Source organism: Rhamphochromis longiceps, linkage group LG9, assembly GCF_057381845.1.
Source record: "Rhamphochromis longiceps isolate RC_006_pf linkage group LG9, R_longiceps_female_GT1.1, whole genome shotgun sequence".
Classification (NCBI taxonomy): Eukaryota; Metazoa; Chordata; class Actinopteri; order Cichliformes; family Cichlidae; genus Rhamphochromis; species Rhamphochromis longiceps.
In genome coordinates, this window is record NC_140565.1 from 22,934,156 (window position 1) to 22,955,498 (window position 21,343).

Sequence of the window (21,343 nt, forward strand, 5' to 3'; positions counted from 1 at the left end):
ACTACAATAAAAATAGAAACAGACTCTTGGTAAAAAAGTAACTGAAACACTTTTGTGAACTTTGAAAAGCAACTAATGGAAGTTAAAAAAAATATAGTGGAAGTTTTAATATTTGTTACTTTAGTAAAACTTTATCAGAAATTGCCTGATTAGGCTTTGATGGACGTTTTTACTCATCAGACTCCAGATGTCTACAAGGCTGTGAGTCAACTGCTTTCAAAAGGTTCTGCCTCTGACATATGGCTACCATACCATAGTGATTAAAAAACTAAAAACTAAAACTCAACTTAATAAAAGCTGAAGTAAAACTAACAAAATAAACTCAAACAAGCAAAGTTGCTGTGCTCACCAACTGAAACTAAGCCGGCGTACTCTCCAAGAATCCCAGTTTTTACAGGGATTATGTGTCACCAAAGTAACTTCGTTTAAGGCTGGCAGAGGTGAGTCGACATATAAAGTGTTAACGAGTGAACTTTAGAGTTGCTGGTGGGTGTCATTCATGGCTAAAGTCTGGTTAGCTGTTTACCTGTCACATCTTACTCCTTACAAGAAAGCAATATGACTGAGCCTGACGGTTACTTTAAGATGTATAATTTATACGCTTTAAAGTAATTAAACTGATAATATTATTGTGAACAAAGCAGCTTACCATATCAACTTTCTGTTCTTTGTGCAGCTCTGTCATATCAATCATGAGGCTGTAAATAAGGACAAATAATTATGGAAATTGGGACAGCAAACAGTAAAATCGCACCAATTAATCTAAACACAGGGGGTCCAGATATCGATTGACTGCTTTGTGTTAATAGCACTGGGTGTAGCATTACAGCCTTGGGGTAAAAATCAATGAAATTTGCCCTTGGGCCGGTAACTGGGGATAACACTTCTACACTTCCATTATGAGTAAACATAGCTGTATTTATCTTAATTTTGTTGACTATATGTCCCGCAATACATCAAAGATTGCTCTTACCAGTTATCAGCGCTGGTACACCAGAGCTTTGTTTTAAATGAAATAAGTGCAATAACATCTCAGCGGGTTAGGAAATGACAAAGACACTCACCTCCCCAGGAAGTCATCTTGGTCTGGATCCTCATCAAATAGCTCAATCTCAAGATGCTGACCTGAGTGCTCATACACCAGTGCCTGATGAACACAAGAACAAACTGAAGCTCATTCAAACTGGCACAGGAGGTCAATAAATAGATTACCTGTCATGCAAACCAGCAGGAGGTATAAATAAGACAAGTGGAAAACAATGGCACATAACAATGGGAAACAGACTAGCTTTTTCGGTGGCAACAAACGACCGTAAAAGCTCTTCCTGCTCTAAAAGACATCCCCAACTCTCACCTCGTACACTTCGTTCCACTTGGGATTAAGGCTTTCCTTAATTGTCTTGCTCTGAAACAGCTGGTTGCCGATCTGCAGGATACCATAGGGGTCAGACTTGCCTTTGATCAACCCTCCCAGAAATGTATCCTTCCCTTCTAGATCTTGAGCCTCCAGGAAGTGAATCCTTAGGACTCCCTGTGGAGCCATGCAGACACATGTGTTAAAGTCTGAAAAAGCTTATAGAGTTTATAAGACGTGAAGATTTCTGTAATGGGAGGACATTAGTAGTATAAGAGGAAACATGACTCATTACCACAATAAAGTAATAACAAAAATACTAATTCATTTCACAATTCATAATTTAGCAGACTTTATTTAAATGTGTGGTTTGTAAAAAACGCACCACAATAAAACATAACAGCTACTTTAATATTTAAGAAAAAGAAATGCAAATTTATGTAAATTTAATAAGCTAACCTTTACTTACATACACATACATATACCTAGAATGTATTAGCATATATGTATGTGTATATATATATATATATATATCCCATGATTACCTGGATAAATAGAGGACTAATCTAGACTTTCTACTGCAGAATAGGGCTTTTATTTTGTTTAATTTTTCCATTGTCAAATGTTTTTCCTTTCTTTAATATTTAATAAAAACATTTGCCTGAAAGAAAGCAGTAAGAATTGCCACTGATATATAAAATCAGACCTGCGTTTATTTTCTTATTTTCTTGCCTAAGTATTGTGCGGCACATTATCTACTTTTAATTTTCCTACTGAGTTTTTAATGGATTAACATATTAAATGTCTTTATTTTAAAATACAAGGCCTTATTAACCTAAAAGTGATGGTGGATATAACAAGGCTACATTGTTATCATGGAAATCATTCCATCACATATGCTTCCTTGCCAGATGAAAGTCTAGTAAATAAAGATGACCATTAAAGTCAAGGAGGTAGGACCTGTTGCTCAAGGCTCCTTGGAAGTAAAATATAAAGAAATGAGGGGTGACTCAGAGTTTATCAAAGTACTGTATATGTGACGCATAGTACTGTATGTTGGCAAAACATCCTGCCGTCTGATATCAGAAAGACAAGTTCTTTGTTATCTTTTCAATGTCTCCTTTTTTTCCAAAGGCTGTAATGAATATATGATGTGTGGTAAGATTTTAGTTGTTTCTTTTTTATTCCTGTTTTGAACCCTTGAAACCTTTTTAAATATAATAAGGATGTGGCCTGCAGTGAAACTTTTTTCATTTTGTTGCCATGGATACAAGTTCCAGGAATACAACCTTTGCTGCATTTTTTATTGTTATGGTTCTTTAGTTTTATTCTGCGTTAGCACTGAGAATTAACTACAAAACCCTGGGAGATATTTTTTACTACTGACGAGCTTTAACGTACTAACCATGAGCTCCTCGTGTGAAACTGTCTGCTTACGAACTATTAAAACACTTAGAAGAGCAGCTCATCCTTATTGGATGTATTGTAACAAGTGCATTTGTACCTTTGGCATTGGAAAGCGCAGCTTGGCCAGCTCCACCGTTCCGACCAGTGGGATAGTGATTCGGTTGGGCAATACCAAATAACTGCAGATAATGTCTTGAATCAGACTGTCAGAGAAGCCACTGTAAATACAAGGGAGGAGGTGGGGATGATGAGAGAGGGGAGAAAAAAAAGAAAATAAACAGAATGAAGCGATAAATTATTTAAAAGACAATAAGGGTGCCCTTGGGTTATAAATGTTCTCTTTTAATCTAAGCATAGTTTAGCATGTTTCTGTTTAACATGCGCGACGACAGCAGGAAAATTGGAGTGAGTTCAAGCATGCTGCTGCTGTTAGCCAACAAACGTCTGAATGTCTGTCTGATCCACTAATGATTCAATGGTGAATGACAACAATGACAGTGAGGTCACAGGATGACATTTCCATCAGACGTTTCCTTTATTCATTTACTTACTGTGGCACAGCTGGAAAATTGCAATCATGGCTAGCAAAAAAAATCAAATTACAATAAAACTTATCGTGCTGGGTTATTGCTCAGCATGTCCCTCGAAGAATGGTTATTATTATTATGGGCCAGATGTCCATATATACAGTGGGGCAAAAAAGTATTTAGTCAGCCACCGATTGTGCAAGTTCCCCCACTTAAAATGATGACAGAGGTCAGTAATTTGCACCAGAGGTACACTTCAACTGTGAGAGACAGAATGTGAAAAAAAAATCCATGAATTCACATGGTAGGATTTGTAAAGAATTTATTCGTAAATCAGGGTGGAAAATAAGTATTTGGTCAATAACAAAAATACAACTCAATACTTTGTAACATAACCTTTGTTGGCAATAACAGAGGTCAAACGTTTACTATAGGTCTTTACCAGGTTTGCACACACAGTAGCTGGTATTTTGGCCCATTCCTCCATGCAGATCTTCTCGAGAGCAGTGATGTTTTGGGGCTGTCGCCAAGCAACACGGACTTTCAACTCCCGCCACAGATTTTCTATGGGGTTGAGGTCTGGAGACTGGCTAGGCCACTCCAGGACTTTAAAATGCTTCTTACGGAGCCACTCCTTTGTTGCCCGGGCGGTGTGTTTTGGATCATTGTCATGTTGGAAGACCCAGCCTCGTTTCATCTTCAAAGTTCTCACTGATGGAAGGAGGTTTTGGCTCAAAATCTCACGATACATGGCCCCATTCATTCTGTCCTTAACACGGATCAGTCGTCCTGTCCCCTTGGCAGAAAAACAGCCCCATAGCATGATGTTTCCACCCCCATGCTTCACAGTAGGTATGGTGTTCTTGGGATGCAACTCAGTATTCTTCTTCCTCCAAACACGACGAGTTGAGTTTATACCAAAAAGTTCTACTTTGGTTTCATCTGACCACATGACATTCTCCCAATGCTCTGCTGTATCATCCATGTGCTCTCTGGCAAACTTCAGACGGGCCTGGACATGCACTGGCTTCAGCAGCGGAACACGTCTGGCACTGCGGGATTTGATTCCCTGCCGTTGTAGTGTGTTACTGATGGTGACCTTTGTTACTTTGGTCCCAGCTCTCTGCAGGTCATTCACCAGGTCCCCCCGTGTGGTTCTGGGATCTTTGCTCACCGTTCTCATGATCATTTTGACCCCACGGGATGAGATCTTGCGTGGAGCCCCAGATCGAGGGAGATTATCAGTGGTCTTGTATGTCTTCCATTTTCTGATGATTGCTCCCACAGTTGATTTTTTCACACCAAGCTGCTTGCCTATAGTAGATTCACTCTTCCCAGTCTGGTGCAGGTCTACAATACTTTTCCTGGTGTCCTTCGAAAGCTCTTTGGTCTTGGCCATGGCGGAGTTTGGAGTCTGACTGTTTGAGGCTGTGGACAGGTGTCTTTTATACAGATGATGAGTTCAAACAGGTGCCATTCATACAGGTAACGAGTGGGGGACAGAAAAGCTTCTTACAGAAGACGTTACAGGTCTGTGAGAGCCAGAGATTTTCCTTGTTTGAGGTGACCAAATACTTATTTTCCACCCTAATTTACGAATAAATTCTTTACAAATCCTACCTTGTGAATTCATGGATTTTTTTTTCACATTCTGTCTCTCACAGTTGAAGTGTACCTCTGGTGCAAATTACTGACCTCTGTCATCATTTTAAGTGGGGGAACTTGCACAATCGGTGGCTGACTAAATACTTTTTTGCCCCACTGTATTATAATGTGACCATTGTAATCAGGGGCATTTGTAAATTGTCTAAGACATCACCTGGAAGTGGATGTTTTCTGAGGACACCTATAAACACAATCTTTAAAATAGTCTGCAAAGAAAGAAAAGTACAAAAATGTAAGCTGATGAAAAGTGGGTGAATTTTTTTTAAACTAGACATTTGCTAACACACACCTGATGTACTTGTGCTCTGTGCTTTCTAGGTGCCCACCAGTGAATACGTACAGCAGCTGAGTAACAGCCTCTATGTAATTGGTCTTATAAATTTAGGAAACTTGCATCATTGGTGTCTTACTGAATTAGGCCCAAGATATTTTCAGGTCTTCAATGAAATGTTATTGTGTGATAAAATTTCAGTTTTAACAGTAAAACTCTACTTGCTACAGTGATCACTGCATGGAGAAACTACAGTAAACTCCATATTTAGTCAAAGTTTAACCTTTGGTTTTGTCATATAGAAATAACAACACAGAAATGTGTAATCTTTAACAATTAACAGTGTGTGTAATTTTAGGCAAACAGAAACATAAAGTCCAAAAACTGCAGTGACAAGCTATCAAACTATAGCTAGCTTGCCACAGCATTATCCGTTTCCTGTTTATTGTAACTTAATATTTAGGTGTACTGCACTAATTAAATTTTATTTAAAGTAAGTTCTACCACTTAAACAAAGTCAATCTTGAAACAATCAAGAAAATAATGTAAAGTTATCACTGGGGATAAATGATAAATTCTAGCTGGTGAAAGCTAGGCTAAGGCTAGCTAAGGCTAAGGCTTAGCTAAGGCTAATTCACCTACTTTTCTCTTGTGTAATTAAAAACTTTAACCTATTGCTCAAACAGCCTAGGTGGTCATACCACATAAATAAGGCATTAGTTAAATGAATTTATAATTAACATAAAGTTATAAAATAAAATAAAAATGGTTTTCTTAACGTACTGAAAAACCACATTTGTATTTAATGCATTTTTAGGCTCTTCATTTTGCTTCTTCTAAAGGCTTTGATGATTATTAATTGCTCTATATTAGCTAGGTTAACTCCTTTCCTTGCTTTTCAAAGGTGCCACACAATTTAATTTCCATGATTATTAGACTCACAACCCCTCTATAACACTCTAACTCCTAACTCCTGTGACAGCACACCTAACCCTAACAAGCATCACCAAACACAGGCTAAAGGCCAAATGATCCATCAACTGAAAACATCAGTCAGCACAAAGCCCAAAATCCATAGCAAACGCTGGGCTCAATTACTTTTTTGTATCAGCCATAGGCTGCACATTGATTAAGCAAAAGATTCAAATACCAAGAAGTAAATTAAACTACTTTCTAAATATCGCACAACTCAGGTTTCAGAAAATTATACATCGTCACGAGCTATTTGCCATTTGAGTAAAAAGAGCACCCAAGTTTGCTGGATTGTCATGTAATTAACAATGCGAAGGTTATGAACAGATTACATTAGAGGACAGTTAAAGCTCATTTATAAATATCTGTAATTCATTATAACCTTGCAGGAATACATGTAATGTGTCAGGAATCTCAGGCTGTCCTGCAAAACCAATAAAAACCTTCAAAGGAAAAAAAAACTCTGGTGTGATACTAAAGCTGCACAGACACCAGATGAAAAAACAAAACATAATTTTAGCTTTCATTCATTTGATCAATCCTCAGCTTCTCTTTAGGTGAAAAACACGCATTGACTTTAGGATTCAGTGGCAGGGTGCTGATCAGAGCTGGAGCTTTTCTCCATCTAAGAGCTGAGGGTGTAAAGGGATTCCTGCCACATCAGCACTATTTCTGCTGCTCCCTCAGCGCAAACACTGGAACACCCCCCTGTCCCTGCCTTTGTGTTTATCTATTCACTTTAGCACTCTCAACACTCAAGACTGCACACTCAACACTTATAATGCTCACATAATGCACACTGGTAATGTGTTTTACCTTCCACTGACTCACATCGACAGCAAATATCCATCACTGCGATGTACAGCAATGCTTCAGCCATGTTAACTTTGTTCTGGCTGATTGCAGAAGCAAATGACCATTAAACAGATTGCCATTAAATTCTACACAAGCATTTGTGATCCCTAAGAAATGAATCCTAACAACTGTAGTGATTCCCTGCCTTTTTCTCTTGCTCAATTAGCTGGCAAAGGATTTCACTGATCCAGTAAATTATTACCACATCTTCTAAAGAGATTAGCACTTTAGACTCTACAAATATTCATGGTCCCCAGAGTAAGACTTTAATGACTTTAATGATCAGTGACTTTCCCTCCACAATGAGGTTGAAATTTGGAGTAATGTGCCAGCAGCTACTGGATAGATCGACACAGTAATTGTCACAGACGTTAACTGCAAATCACTTCACCAGAAGTTTATACTACTCTATACTGTGACAGCAAAACAACTGACTGTGTATTAATGATGGATGGATACTGTGTTTGATTACAACCCACAGTGAAGTCTCAAACTGTCTCGAGTTGTCTTGGTGTTTTGAAAATGGACGATCTGACCGAGAAACCTTTAATTACAACGTTGGCATCGCGAGAGCACCAAATTGAATATTTCCTTTCAAATACAAGTTGAGATATGAGATGAGTTCAGGATCAAAAAATAAGGTCAGAAAACAAAAATAAACAAAGACAATATTACCCACCTTTGAAAAATGAAGCCCTCGTGGAAATGCCTTAGACCTCCATTTTATCTGAACACCACCAGATGCAATACTTGTGGTTACAAAAAGACTTCCAGTCTTATAGAAATCTATGGGTATCACTTTGGGAATCACTGCACTAGCAACCTGTAAACTCTCAGTTATGCCTGCTGTTAATGATATCCCAGGTTATCCTTTTTTCCCCCTCTAACTGGGAGCATAATTTATGAGGCTAGCACTGCGTTGTATTAAATTATACTTGAGGGTACAGATGAAGGGAGCAAAGCTAATCACATTTCCATTAGCCTCAGCTTTGTTTTGTGCTAATACAAAACATTAAGAAGTTGATTATGGTTAATACTGACTCCACTAAACAACAACATGTTATCACAGCTACTAATTAATGACAGTCTTAATATTATTAACAAGGTTTAAAAGAGGCCCACTGGGCAAGTCTTCAAGTGGACGGCTGACGCTGCGTGCGCTGTAGCTGTGATTTGGACCACGAAGACCCAGCTAACCCCTCACCCACATCAACACCCAGACTAACACGCCCACGTCTAGGCACACAAGCTCTGTGGATCCATTTCACCCCCACAGAGAACTCAACAGAAGAGAGTCCACTGAGCTCTGCCTGTGTCAACATGTCTGTCAGCGTCAGGGGGGCGTTCAACAGGCAGCTGTAATCCCAGAAAACTACATTCAATATTCATGCATCTGTCAGCTTCTTTTTCAGCTGTAAAAAAAAAAAAGTACCACTCAAGATGGCAGCGTGTAATTGCGTCGGGCTGTTAGCAGCTCTTAATCAGCTCTCATTTATTTTCTGCTCAGCCCACACAACAACTCGAGGGAAAAAGACACTTAATACAAACAAAACAAAACGGGTGAGGATAAGGAAAACGGCGGCGACAAACACCACTGAGCCGGCCTGTTTTATCCCAGTACGAGCATTAAACTGTTGTGTTAATCCTGTTTTTCGTGATGTGTGTGCAAACAGACATGCTGGATCGTTTCACTTGATCTCATTGTTTGCTTCCAAATGTTTGAAAGAGATATGTTAATCTAAATCAGCTCAGTCTAGCAAAACTCTGCGATAAACTACAGCAGTAACGAGGACAGGAACACCCGAGGCTTCGTGCACGTAAGGAAACCTCATTAGTGGAAAATACTTTCTCTACAGCTGGTGAGATTTAGCTTTCCAGAAACTGAACAATAAGACAATATTGTCTTTAAATATAACAGTGGAGACAGATACTACTGTATGCATAATACTTTTGGTTTCATCAATGCTGAAGATATTAATAAATTAAATGCGAATGAAACTCTGAAAATTAAGCTTTTTTTTTTTAACATAAAATGTGTTTAAATGAGAAAAACAAAACCCTGAAATTATACAGCAAACATCTAGGCACGTGTTAACTTCACTTAAACTAGAAGTCCTCAAATCCTTTAAAATCTAAGCTTTGTTTCTTGAGGGAAAAGAAAAGTTGAAGTTTGAATTGACTTACTTGAGCCCAGGAATATCCAGTATATTGGAGAGGCCGGTCCAGTTTATGTCCACAAGCTGAAAAGGAAGTAAAAATGAGAGCATGGCCATGGGTTAGACGGTAAGAATAGAAAGTGTGAATGACTTTAAATGGAGTCAGAACACTTGATGTTATTGTTTCCTGCTCCTCTATTATGCTGCAACACTGCACTGGTTATTTAGGATGGCGTCACACTGCTACTTAAAGTATAAAACAAACATTTCCTGTCATATATTAAAGCTAATTGTTTTTACCTTTTAGTTTTCAATTTGGGGTCCACTGACCTGTAAGTGTTTAAATGCATGCACGGTGTGCACAATTAGTTTATGAGTCACAACGGAAGCACAGAAAGCAGTGATCCTTGAATGGGAATGAATACAAAAGCACCTGCTTCCTGAAAGATTTATTAAAGCAGCAGCATCTGTCTGGGGTCTTGTTAGTTTACAGAATAATGAGGCTGGAAACACTGCACCTTCTAGTTTTGTGCACTGTGAAAATCTAGCAGCAGGTCAAATCTTGATGAGGTGCCGCGGTCAAAGTAAATCAAAGAGACCTGAGACGGAGGCATATCCTGCTCCGCTCAGTGGGCTTTGATCAGCTCTTTCCTCCAAGCTCAGGGACTTTTTTTTCTAATGAGCCTTTCCCACCCTACTTTTTTGTCCAACCTGCTCACACTGCAGCAGATGCACGGAGCTCTGCAGGGACGAGGAAAGCACTGCAGGGCTGTAAATGATGTAGGGGATGGTGTGGAAGGACACACCTATCCCTGCATATTGTGTTCAAAGAGTCATCAAGAGACTGTTGATGTATATATGAATAACAAAACTGTTGATAAGGGCACTGTCTTTAATCTAAGTGAAACGATTAAATGATAAAATAATATCTGCTTTGAAAAGCTTCTCAAGTGGGAGTATTTCCTGTTTTCCTCCCCTTCGTACATTATCATTTTAATGCCTTTGGGGTGTAAGACTATTGAAAAGTGAGAAAACTGCACAGAATAAGCCAGTTTTCTTGAGCTGCTCTTACACTCGCAGTGCAACCCTGAACTCTTCTAACACTACCCAGCAGAGCAGTATGCGAAAACGAAAACACAGTAAATAGAAGCATTGTGGATTGGACAAAAAAAAAGATTTTAACCATGTGAGACAATGTAAGACAAGAGCAGGTAACCTCATGTGTCATGTGTTCTGCATGCTCATGCATCATCCAGCTATGGAAGAGGATTAGGGCCACCGAAAAAAAAAGTGGGTACGTCTTTTTTTTCTTCTTTTCCAGAATTCTGAGATTAATCTCCCAATTCTGAGATTAGGTCAGGTCTGAGAAAAAAGTCAGAATTCTGAGGAAAAAGTCATAAATCTTAGGAAAAAGTCAGGATTTTGACTTTAATCTCAGAATTCTGAGAAAAAAGTCAGAATTCTGCTTAAAAAAAAAAGTCAGAATTCTGAGAAAAAATAATTTTGAGAAAAAAAAATTAGAATTCTGACTTTAATCCCAGAATTCTGAGAAAAAATAATTCTGGAAAAAAAAGACTGAATTCTGACTTGAATTTCAGAATATTGAGAAAAAAGTCAGAATTCTGTAAAGGAAGAAAAAAAAAGACATGCCCATTTTTTTCCCAGTGGCCCTAATCCTCTTCCATATCCAACTGGACCTCCTTGCTGAAACCAAATATATATTTTGCAAAGTAAATCTAAAGCAAACCCTCTCCTTATATATGCTACATGTGATAAAAGAGCAACTGCAGACAATGTCAGGACTCGATTTTACAGCTTTTTTTAAAAAATTTTTTATCAGGGTTCGATGGATGGGCTGGGTTTGGTTGCCTGCCCCCTTTTCTCTATTTACAGGTGAAGCTGCTGCTCTGCTCGGGTTTGGCATCACTGCTCGACCCTGAAGACGAGTTGTTCTGATGCAGCTATTCTTCACACACCTCTGGGATTAAGCAGACAGACAATGAGTATATCTGGGTGGATTGGTGGACTGGTGCCACAGTTCCTCACCTGTTCGCCACTGCCTCTATCCTTGCCTAGAATCTCCCTTGGAAACCTGTCTATTCGAACCGTTACTCCTCTCTGGGCTGGGACGTCACCAGCAACGCTCTGTTGCATTTATGTGCTGAGCCCTGCACAGGAAGGACTCTGGCGCTTTGCCTGTGCCACCTCGCAACCTCTGGAAAATCCCCTAAATCTGCTCAGTAAGTCCAATTTAAGTTTAATCATGACACTTTCAAGCTTTCAAAAGTGCTCAATAATAACAGTGTTTGCGATTCAGTCAGGTCCTTCACTGCTTCATCGTTCATTCATTACATAAAAGTATAAAACTGTCATCTGAGTTGGAGTAGATGAATATCTTCTGCCTCACTGCAGAATGTGGTGCATCTTTTTATTTAGGCTGTGCTGAGTTGCATCAGTGCAATCACACCGTCCAGACATGGCCAAGACCTCTTATGGTCTGGAAATGTGTCTGTTATGTTTGGCACCCAGCCTCAGATCTTGTATAACACAAAGGGGCAAAAGAACATGACTTACTTGAAGTCCAGAGAACACAATGTTAATATGTCAATGTCAATAATTTGCTTTATTAATTCTTTTTCTTTTTCCTCCAGGAACCCAATGTGATGTTGCTGGTGTAGGAGCTGAAAGAAGACTAAAGCACCTAAATGCATGTGCGGATATCTTTGCATGTGGGGAATTTACTGAGTGGAAGCTGCTTCTTCCTTCAGTCTCCAACAGTAATGTCTCCACCTTGAGCTTTAGTTCAGTGCCTGGGGTAAAAAAAAAAAAAAATGCCAAAGTAGGTCTGGCTTGATCTGCAGCTATTTAAAGCACCGCTACAGCTCCACTGGGCCCTCGCATTTGATATAAATTGGTCAAACGTTTTTAAGCTGTGCAGCAGTGGCTCTGTCTAGGGGTTGAACCAGGAGAATAATGGAGCCTCAACTGGAAAATAATCGATGCGTAAGCAACTGGAAATGTAAATGCAAATCATGTGAACACTGCTTGCACCGCAAGAGCACAAACAATGTCCGACGGTAAGCACAGTGAAGTAAAAGAGACTGAAATTACGCTGGAAATTAATGCTGCAAATAATAAGAAACACGTCCTACTGTGATCCAGTCGTGACTTTGACTCAAATGACCCTTTTTAGCTTTAATTTATGTCCATTGTATCTGCATTAAAAGGCAAGGGAATAAGTAAAGCACAAAAACAAGATGCTTTATGAGGTGAAATGTTAGGCATAGTAAGAACGGTGAAATACTCAGAGGAGCATTTTAAATATTCAGGACAGCAGGATAATCATGCCAACCTTGGCCAGTGTAGTATTATTATATGTAATAACACAAAGTTGTCATTCTTTCTGAATGTCAATTGAGAGTATAACCCTGAATTAGTAATGTGCTGAACTGTGATGCCATCTTGGCTTTGTGGTTAAACAGCCTCCACTCTATTCATGCTGCATTTCATCAAACTGCAGTGTCATTATAACCTCAGCTGCTCCTCTGTTAAGTTAGTCTGACTGATAAAGTTACTCAGTTCAACATTATTAGCTTATGCACTTACTGGCTTCTTCAAGAAGAACAAAGACAGAGCTCCGACGAGAGGTATATCACCCAGCAACGGCTCCATCACCACTCTCAACACACCGTGGATCTATGGAAACATAAGAGGAACAACACGTTGATATCCACAAACACAAACAGAAAGCTACAGGGAACTCACACCCTGCTGACCCCTGACATTCGTCAGCAGCAGTGCCGCTGGAGCTCTAGCGCATGACAGGTTGGAAACTCTATCGCTGCCTGACTTCACACCTGCCCTGTGTGATCCTCCACCTTCTTCAAAACATATTATGACAATTATGAGGATTATGGTTTAGTGCTTTAGATGTATCATGTGGAACACCACACAGCTGCTCTAATCCTGCAGAATGGGAACAAAGGAGGTTTGAATTCTAGCACCAGTATATTTGTTGTGGAGTTATATTCCTTTTTTGGAGGAATGACAGTCAGAAAATGTTGTCCGAATGGAAAGTGAATTACGCCAGTAAATCCGATACTAATGACTAAAGCCCCTGTGAAACTAAAAACCAATAGTACTCTTGTTTTTGTGTTTGCAGGCAGTTCTTTAGACTTAAATGTATTTCTCTATTTCCTCTCTCGCTCTGTTAACTGTGAGATTGAATCAGCTCCTTAGAACATAAAACTTACACAAAGCCAGAACAGTAAAATCAAGTCCTGGAACGTCAAAGAGAACAGGTAGAAAAAGTTAAGCTTCATTTAGGTGCAATAACTTGTGCAAAGATCACACCAAAAGTAAGTGGTGGTGTATTTCACACAGAGCCGTGGCAGTTTCTTGCTGGACTCTGGAGTATTTATAGCAATATTGACAAAACTGTCCAAAGGAATAATAATGGCTTAAAGGCATGGTGACCTAGGCTGCCAGGAGACTGGCAGGGGAAACAACAAAATATGAACATTTAAAATAATGGACCTGCTAAAAAATACTGCAATTTAATACAACACGTGATTTATTTGCAGGTTTAATGGGCTATTAGTGTAAAGCAGCAGTGGTTAAAAAGTTTAATCCAACCCATCTAAGCTTAATATGAAGCCAAACCCACCTTTGTAATTTTTGTAATATAATCCAGCTCAAATGTTGACTAATGTATTAGTGGATGATTATAGTCTACAGAGATACAGTATGCCTGGGTTTCATAACAGGGCCAGGGACAGACCTGACGGCACTGGGTCTCCAAGGAGGAGCACAGATTGCCTTTTTTCTGCCTGCTGCTACTCGACAGCAATACACAAAGGGGAGAAAGGAGCAGCAAGAATAACAACAACACACAGACACAAAATACTTCAGAGTAATTGGGCTGTGTAGTCAAAGGCAATCTTCCAAAGCAACATAATTAAGGTTTAGCTGTTTTAGTTTGTTTAAAACTTTGTTTAAGAGACACTTTTTAAAAATAAAGGTCCTCGTGACCAAATCAGAACAAACAGTAAAGCTTTTGAAAACACTATTTGTCTGTTCAAAGTCTGAGAATGTCTCCTTTGAATTATGATCTGTGTTTCTCTTGTTGGGATTTGTGATAGCTTCATTTTTTCCCACTGATCTTTCCTTGAGTTTGTTAGTATCTTCTCCACATATGTCTGGTATGCTGATTGTTTCTTATTATGTCTTGTCTTTGTGGTAGCGCCTGCAGTTTTCTGGATTGCTTTATTTACGTTGTTTTGTTACTGGACTTTGATAAGAAACAATCGGCTTCCATTATAAGTCATTTTCCTTTTTTCCAGCACAACACTAGTAGTTCTCAACATCAGAAACCCCTGATAGGTGTTGATATATATATATAAGAAAAGCAGGATTATTAATCCTGTAATAATAAAAACAAGAGCATGGACATTTACTTGACAGCTGAATGACTGGAAACTGGGGAGAAACTGTGGTAATGGTGGTGACACACAGTAAATTCACCAGCTTTTTTCTTTTGGGAGATATACCTGTCATGGTTCTAGGTTTCTGTATGTTATTTGTATGAGTTTTAGTTTCTATTTCACTTTTATTATTTCTTTGTTGTGCATCTAGTGTCCCCAGTGTTTCCCTTTGTCCTCTCTGCCTTGTCTCTTTGGTTGGGTTATCTGTGTTAATCACAGAGACATGAAAACTTCCTGTTTTGATTTGATAGTATTCTGATTTCCCCTGTTTTCCTTCCTCCTGTCTTACCTGCTGTTTTTCTGATTGTCTTCACCTTCACCAGTCTAGTGAAACTGAACACTTAGACCTGACAAGATCACCTCTTACTTGAGTTAACAGCCTTTTTGTGCATTGCTTCCTGCTGTGTTTCTGTTTCCAGTGTGCAGTCCTTATTTCTTACCAAGGGAAAGTACCTCTATGAGGATATGAAACAAAAAAAAAAAAGGGATTTCCTCACCTGGATGCTCTTGATGCCAGCTTTGCAGTAGTAGCGTTTGATGTCTACTTCGATCTCAGTGTTGCCAACAAAGCTGGGTGATAAAAAGCAAAAGTATGTCTCGTAAAAACCCTCTATCAGGGTTCCATCACTTTTTAAGACTTTGATTCAGGCCTTTGAAGTTCCAATCCTTTCCAGGAAATGTGAATTTAATGCTGTTTGCTGTATATGCTATTCCTACAATGGATTCTCGTGTGCACAAAGCAGAAGATATTAACTTGCACAGACCTAAGTGGAAAGAGGCTATTTACATACTGACCTCTGCATGAAAGCAATGTGAGTTTCTTTAGCTGCATTGAAAACAGATACTCCAGTTGTTCTCGTGTTGTATTTTTAACAAAAGAGCCAAGCAAGTAGTGTCTATAACTATAATGGCAGGAGAGAACGCTAGACGATAAACATTTTTAGACAGGTTGGCTCACCTGATCTGCAGATCCATAATGATCTGTCGCTTATCCACGTTTTCCGTGTAAACCTTGACCCCGTTGATCCTCAGCGGCTGCAACATAACATAAGGAAGCATTACGGCCACTCCGTCACCCCTCCCAACCCCCACGTGGTTAGCACAAGGTCGACCCCTCTGCAGACCCCCGCACGGAAACTATTTGTGCAACGAGAGCATATGTCAGCGACATGCATGCACGTTCGTGTTCTAGCCACGGCGCACCCTCATCAGCTGACCCACGGCACCTGCTGCTAGCAGCTTGTTTTATCACATCGAGATGCTCACTTTGTCTCCCATGTCGAACTTGGTGAAGGAGAAGGTGCTGAGGTGGGCGTTGGACTCCTTCACCGCCGGCTCGATCACGTCGTGGAACAGTTTTTCCACAAACTGGCAGATGTAGGGCCACATCTGTTTCACAGTCTAAGGGGATACAGAAAGAGAGAAATCAGAGAGTTTTGGAACAAATCAAAGAAAAATATTCATTATATGATTATTCTAAAAGGATATAAAAATGTATTTGCTCCAGGACTTTAAACATTGAGGGGTACATCCTTTACAGTAAAATATTCAAAGTGTAGTTCTATTTAAGTCTAGTTCTATTTGTCAAACCCATGCACATCAAGCAAAAAGACTAACACATGAATGTTTTAAATCTCCAGCTTGCTCAGTTTAATGTATACTCAGGAGTGACTCCAAATTTACATCCTGGTTGCTATCATGGGATTCGCAAGGGTTAATGCATTTCACAGCGTTGCAGGAACGGGCCTGCATGTTAAGTCAGATGTGCTGCAGTGTGGCAACAGACAGCAAGAAGAGGAGAGTTAGCAGATGGCAACAGACATCCCATTTCCCACAGTTTTTACAAGGCATGAAAAACGAGGAGGGCTTCACTCAAGCAGGCAAATTCAAGAGGCAGCTGCTCGATTCGTTACCTTGTTCAGCCACTCCACCCGCTCTACATCTGGAAAGTGGACCTGCAATGGAGAAAACAGAACAGATCATCTCCTGGTTGGTTTCAGAAAGCCTTTTAAAGAAAAGACGGAACATGCTGTTTGTTAATAGAGCATAGGCGCATAGACAGATAGCAGGGTTGCCTAAAACTGTCATCCATCCATCCAACTTTTACCCATGTATGCAGTTTCAGGGTTGCTGTGGACCTTGAGCCAAACCCAGCAATCACAGGGCAAGAGGAACCTTCTTGCTTTGAGACGAAAGCGCATCCAAGTGCATAAAATGACCATAATCATAACTAACATGATGACTGCCCAAAGGCCTAATGACTGGCAGCTGAAGCTGTTTCCAGTTGTTGTCTGTTGATGTGTTTTTACAGTTTTTGGTTTTTTTCTTTTTCCTATATTTAGTTTTTGGATTTAGGAAGTAAAAACCACGCTCAGTGTGTGATCTGTCATTTCTAAACCTATCTCATGTTAAAGATGAGAGTCTTCACCCCATGTGCATTATATAACAGCAGCACGTAATTAAAACTAATCAGCCAAACACTTTCGATTACGATTTGTTAACATTTTTGTGAACCCAAGTAGATGTCAGACTTCCTGACATTAACCATCTTTAGAGCCATGCTGCTATTTCAGCACAGCTAAATTTACCAGTGTAAAAGATTATGGTCTAGATACTTATTTATTATTAATGTTTGCACTGAAGCTAAGAGTAAAGAGCACCCATCTCCTCCAGTAAAAGCTGTTCAAAATATTTGTATCTAATGGCAATTTAGTGGCTGTGGCTAATGTCATATTTAATTTTAAGACCTTTTAGGCTGTAATATCACATCAAACGAGAAGCAATAGCTTGACTATCAGAAATTTAAAATGTTGTTTTTGTGTTTTCAGGCAGTTTAATTGTTTATAACCTCACTACTAAAAGTTTCCAAAGGAGGAGGAGGAGGATGGAGTAACGTGTTCCTATTCTGATGCATGAGATTTACTATGGTTCGATTTTTGCTTTGCAGTCACTGCTGTAGGTGAAGAAAAAAGATGAAGATGCTCTTCAAAGATCAATTGTTTTGCAATCCATGTTTTCTTCTCTACCTAAAGAATGTTTCCATCATATGCCCTTCCCTTTATCATCATGCAGCCATGCTACATTTCTAAACACACATTTCTAACTAAACTTACACTCACGGATACGCAGCTGAAGATTGAAATAAATCAAACATGACTGATAGTATTTCCATCCTTCTCTAGTCAAACATTTTACATAATTTGTGGTCTGAGTCTGCTCTGCAGTTTAACTAATCTTACTGAATGACAAACGTAAATCACTGACTTAACAGGAGCTAAAGCAGAAACAAAGTCAATACGATGCATAATGGTGTTCAGCACTGCAGACACCAGCATAATAGAAAACAAATGAACCACGTCCTCTTCATCATTTTAATTTAAGGTGTTTATACCCTAACTTCAACAGAAGCCCTAATTAAGGCTCTTGTGGTGATACATACTGATGGCCACTTCATTAGGTTTACCTTTGAAACTGTTTCTTAATGTAAATATTGAATCTAATCTAATCACATTGCAGCGATTTAATGCATTTAGGCATCCAGACATGGTCAAGGTGACCGGCTGTCTGGGTAAAAATGCCTTGTTGATGTCACAGCTCAGAGGAGAATGGCCAGACTGCTTAGAGCAGATGGGAAGGGGCCGCTTGTTACAACCAACGTATGCAGATGAGCATCTCTGAATGCACAAGATACCGAACCTTGGAAGTAGGGCTGCCACGATTAGTCGACTAGTCACGATTACGTCGACTATCAAAATCGTCGATGACCGATTTAATAGTCGACGCGTCGTTTGAAGCTTTGTAAGATCCCAAAAGACGCAGGAATAAATAGTAGGATTTAAGAGTGTAATAACGGACTGAAACAGAAGATGGCAGCACTGCATGTACAAGGATGCCAGCTGCCGTTAAACCCCGAAGAAGAAGAAGCAGCTGTGTCCCAGAAGCGGCAGCTTATTATTCTTTCTGGGTCACAAAATAAACGTTTAGCATATTTTCAGGCGAGAATGTAGCTGTGTAAACCTCAAATATCTGCTCAGTTTATCAAGACACCACATATTTTCAAATAACAGACGTTTTCGGAGACATCTGTTACCCACTAGCTCGATAGCTAGCCGGGGGCAAGGCTCACTAGAGCCGTGAGAACACCGGACTCCCGGCAAATCGTTTTCAAACCCACGGCTGTCTTTTGCTACTCAGGTCAAACATATATAAGTCACTTAGATCAGTAGTCCCCAACCCCTGGGTCTCGGACCGGTACCGGTCCGTGAGTCGTTTGGTACCGGGCCGCGAGAGTTGAGGCTCAGGTGTGAAATGTATGGTTTTCAGGGTTTTTATCGGTTTTCAGCGTTATTTTGTTATCGTTTTTATCGTTTACTCGGTTTTCCTTGGTCTTTTCACGTGTGTTATGAATAAATTTTCTTTTTGTCGGTACCGGTACTAGTTTTATTTTGTTGTACTTATCTGCGACACCTTAAAGGCCGGTCCATGAAAATATTGTCGGGCATAAACCGGTCCGTGGCGCAAAAAAGGTTGGAGACCGCTGACTTACATAACTTAAAAATGTTATTGTTTGGCTTTTTTTTTGTATTTTATTTGTTCCTGAGTAAATCGGTTTGGCTGAGATTAAAGTTATAGTTTTTACACAGCTGAATAAAAGTCAAGCAGACAACTGATTATCAGAAGTGTGAGATGCTGGAGAATATACTCCAGTGTCCTGTTATATCTTAGATAGCAAGGAGTTTATTAAACCGAAACAATCTGCAAATTTCATTAAAATTTAATAAACTATCATCTTGTCTTTATTTTTAGTTAGCAAATACCTTAAACACTTAAAGCTGTAAGCTAATGATAGTCATATAAGAGCAGATGCATGCTGGTGCAATAAGCTGTACGTCCAATGGATGCATGATCTGATTAGTCGACTAATCGCAAAAATAATCGGTGACTAGTCGACTATCAAAATAATCGGTTGTGGCAGCCCTACTTGGAAGCAGCATAGGTGGAACGGCAGATTGACATTATGGATGTGCAGCAGCAGCTCAGTCAGTTTTCAAAGAGGGGTCAGTCATGCTTTCATGAATATTTCCCTACTTCCTGTTTCCCTGGTGCTTCATTAAACTGCAGTTTGTGCCTCGTGTTGGGCTGTCTCTCTATATTTTGCTGTGTTTCGAGTTTTGTGCTTCTTAACATTTATAGTATCGATTGTGTTTCTTAGTGCCTTTTATGTTTCAAAATCCCATCTAGGAAAGTACACTACAAACTAGCTCAAGGTATAAATGCTGTGATGCATGGCATGGTTCATATTACATATTTGCACTATAAAGATGTAAAAAATAAAATAAAGATGAAGTGAGGCAACTGGCTGGACCTATGGTGAGACACGATGTGTGAAGAGACAGCATCATTTCTCATGGATTCAGCAAAAGTGCTTATCCGGCGTTTATGTCAGAGTGTGAGAAAAGCAGTGACATGAGCAGGGCGACAGAGAAGAAAATGTCACAGCTATCATAAAAGATTCCAGAAATAATATAATCCTGTGGAGGAGATGCTGGAAAAAACCTCATTAATACCCCTGACACAGTGACCTCATTCACAAATGTAGGTGAGGTAATGATGAGTCACTTCGCAGCAAATGTTTCCTTTTAAGCGCTGAGCAAGAATCAGGGAAACATATCTTAATTATTTCGTGTTATGCCGAAGAGTCGCTGAGCCCTGCCTCTTAAAGACATAATTAACAATTTGCCTGGGTTTTGAATAAAAGATGGTTATTCTCACTGTCTTCAGACTGCTTATCATGGCTCGCTGAGTCCACGTCCTGCAGCTAATAACACAGGAAAATATTAAAGTCTAAACACAATGTCAGCAGCAGAAGCAGCAGAAATGGGGTTTAATTCAGCTGATATTGTATCAGGATTTCAGCCAAGTAATGCCGTCCTCTGGCAGAAGGTGCATGTTAACCCTTTAAAGCCGATCCGATCAGCTGTTCGTAACACTTCCTACCTCCATCAGCGCGAACTATCGCATGTCCGCCATGACCTGCGTGAAACCGGAAGTGACGTCATTTTGCGGAAATGTAGTTTTTTACCTTCAGGGCCTTATGAGCCTATACTGGTGTTTTTAATAGTTATGTTTGACTTTAAGACTTTCTGTATCATTTCTGGGATGCTTAGGACTCAAAGTGCACTGCTGGAAATAGTTTATATTTTTTTTTGCAAATTTGCATCATAATATTTATTTTCGTTTTTCCTGCAGTATATAAAAATTGGTGTATTTCAAAAACAAAACTATAAAGACACTCAAAATAAATTTCCTGTGATGGAAAACTATTTTGTGCAACTTTTTTGTATTTGCAGTTTTGAGGGATAAGCTTCTTAAATTTCTCTAACTAGAAATATATGTTAAAAAAAACAAAACGATTTTCAATTTTTTTGTAGTTTATTGCACTTTTTTGCAATTTATGTAATTACTATGCACTTAATGCATACATATTATTAAAATTTGGGCTATAATGGTTGTATTGATGTATAGCAACTTGAAATGCTCCCAAAAATGGCACTACAGCATGTAAAAATATAATATAAGCTCTGGCGGACTTGGTTCTATGGTAGGTCTTAAAGGGTTAAGGTCTCATATAATGCAGACAATCTGAGCCCTCT

At 39.4% G+C, this 21,343-nt stretch overlaps 1 protein-coding gene across 2 annotated transcripts in view; it reads right to left on the reverse strand.

The window, feature by feature from the left end:
- The window catches only part of esyt2b (extended synaptotagmin-like protein 2b), a 40,178-nt gene that overhangs the window by 15,066 nt on the left and 3,769 nt on the right, over positions 1-21,343 (reverse strand). For both annotated transcript variants that reach the window (XM_085418896.1, XM_085418895.1), the window contains exons 2-11: positions 16,604-16,645; positions 15,957-16,091; positions 15,649-15,725; positions 15,188-15,260; positions 12,814-12,903; positions 9,236-9,291; positions 2,859-2,979; positions 1,355-1,531; positions 1,065-1,147; positions 650-698 (exon numbers count right to left, since the gene is read on the reverse strand). In XM_085418896.1, coding sequence (XP_085275022.1) covers positions 650-698; positions 1,065-1,147; positions 1,355-1,531; positions 2,859-2,979; positions 9,236-9,291; positions 12,814-12,903; positions 15,188-15,260; positions 15,649-15,725; positions 15,957-16,091; positions 16,604-16,645 — 903 coding nt within the window. The remainder of the gene's footprint in view (positions 1-649; positions 699-1,064; positions 1,148-1,354; positions 1,532-2,858; positions 2,980-9,235; positions 9,292-12,813; positions 12,904-15,187; positions 15,261-15,648; positions 15,726-15,956; positions 16,092-16,603; positions 16,646-21,343) is intronic.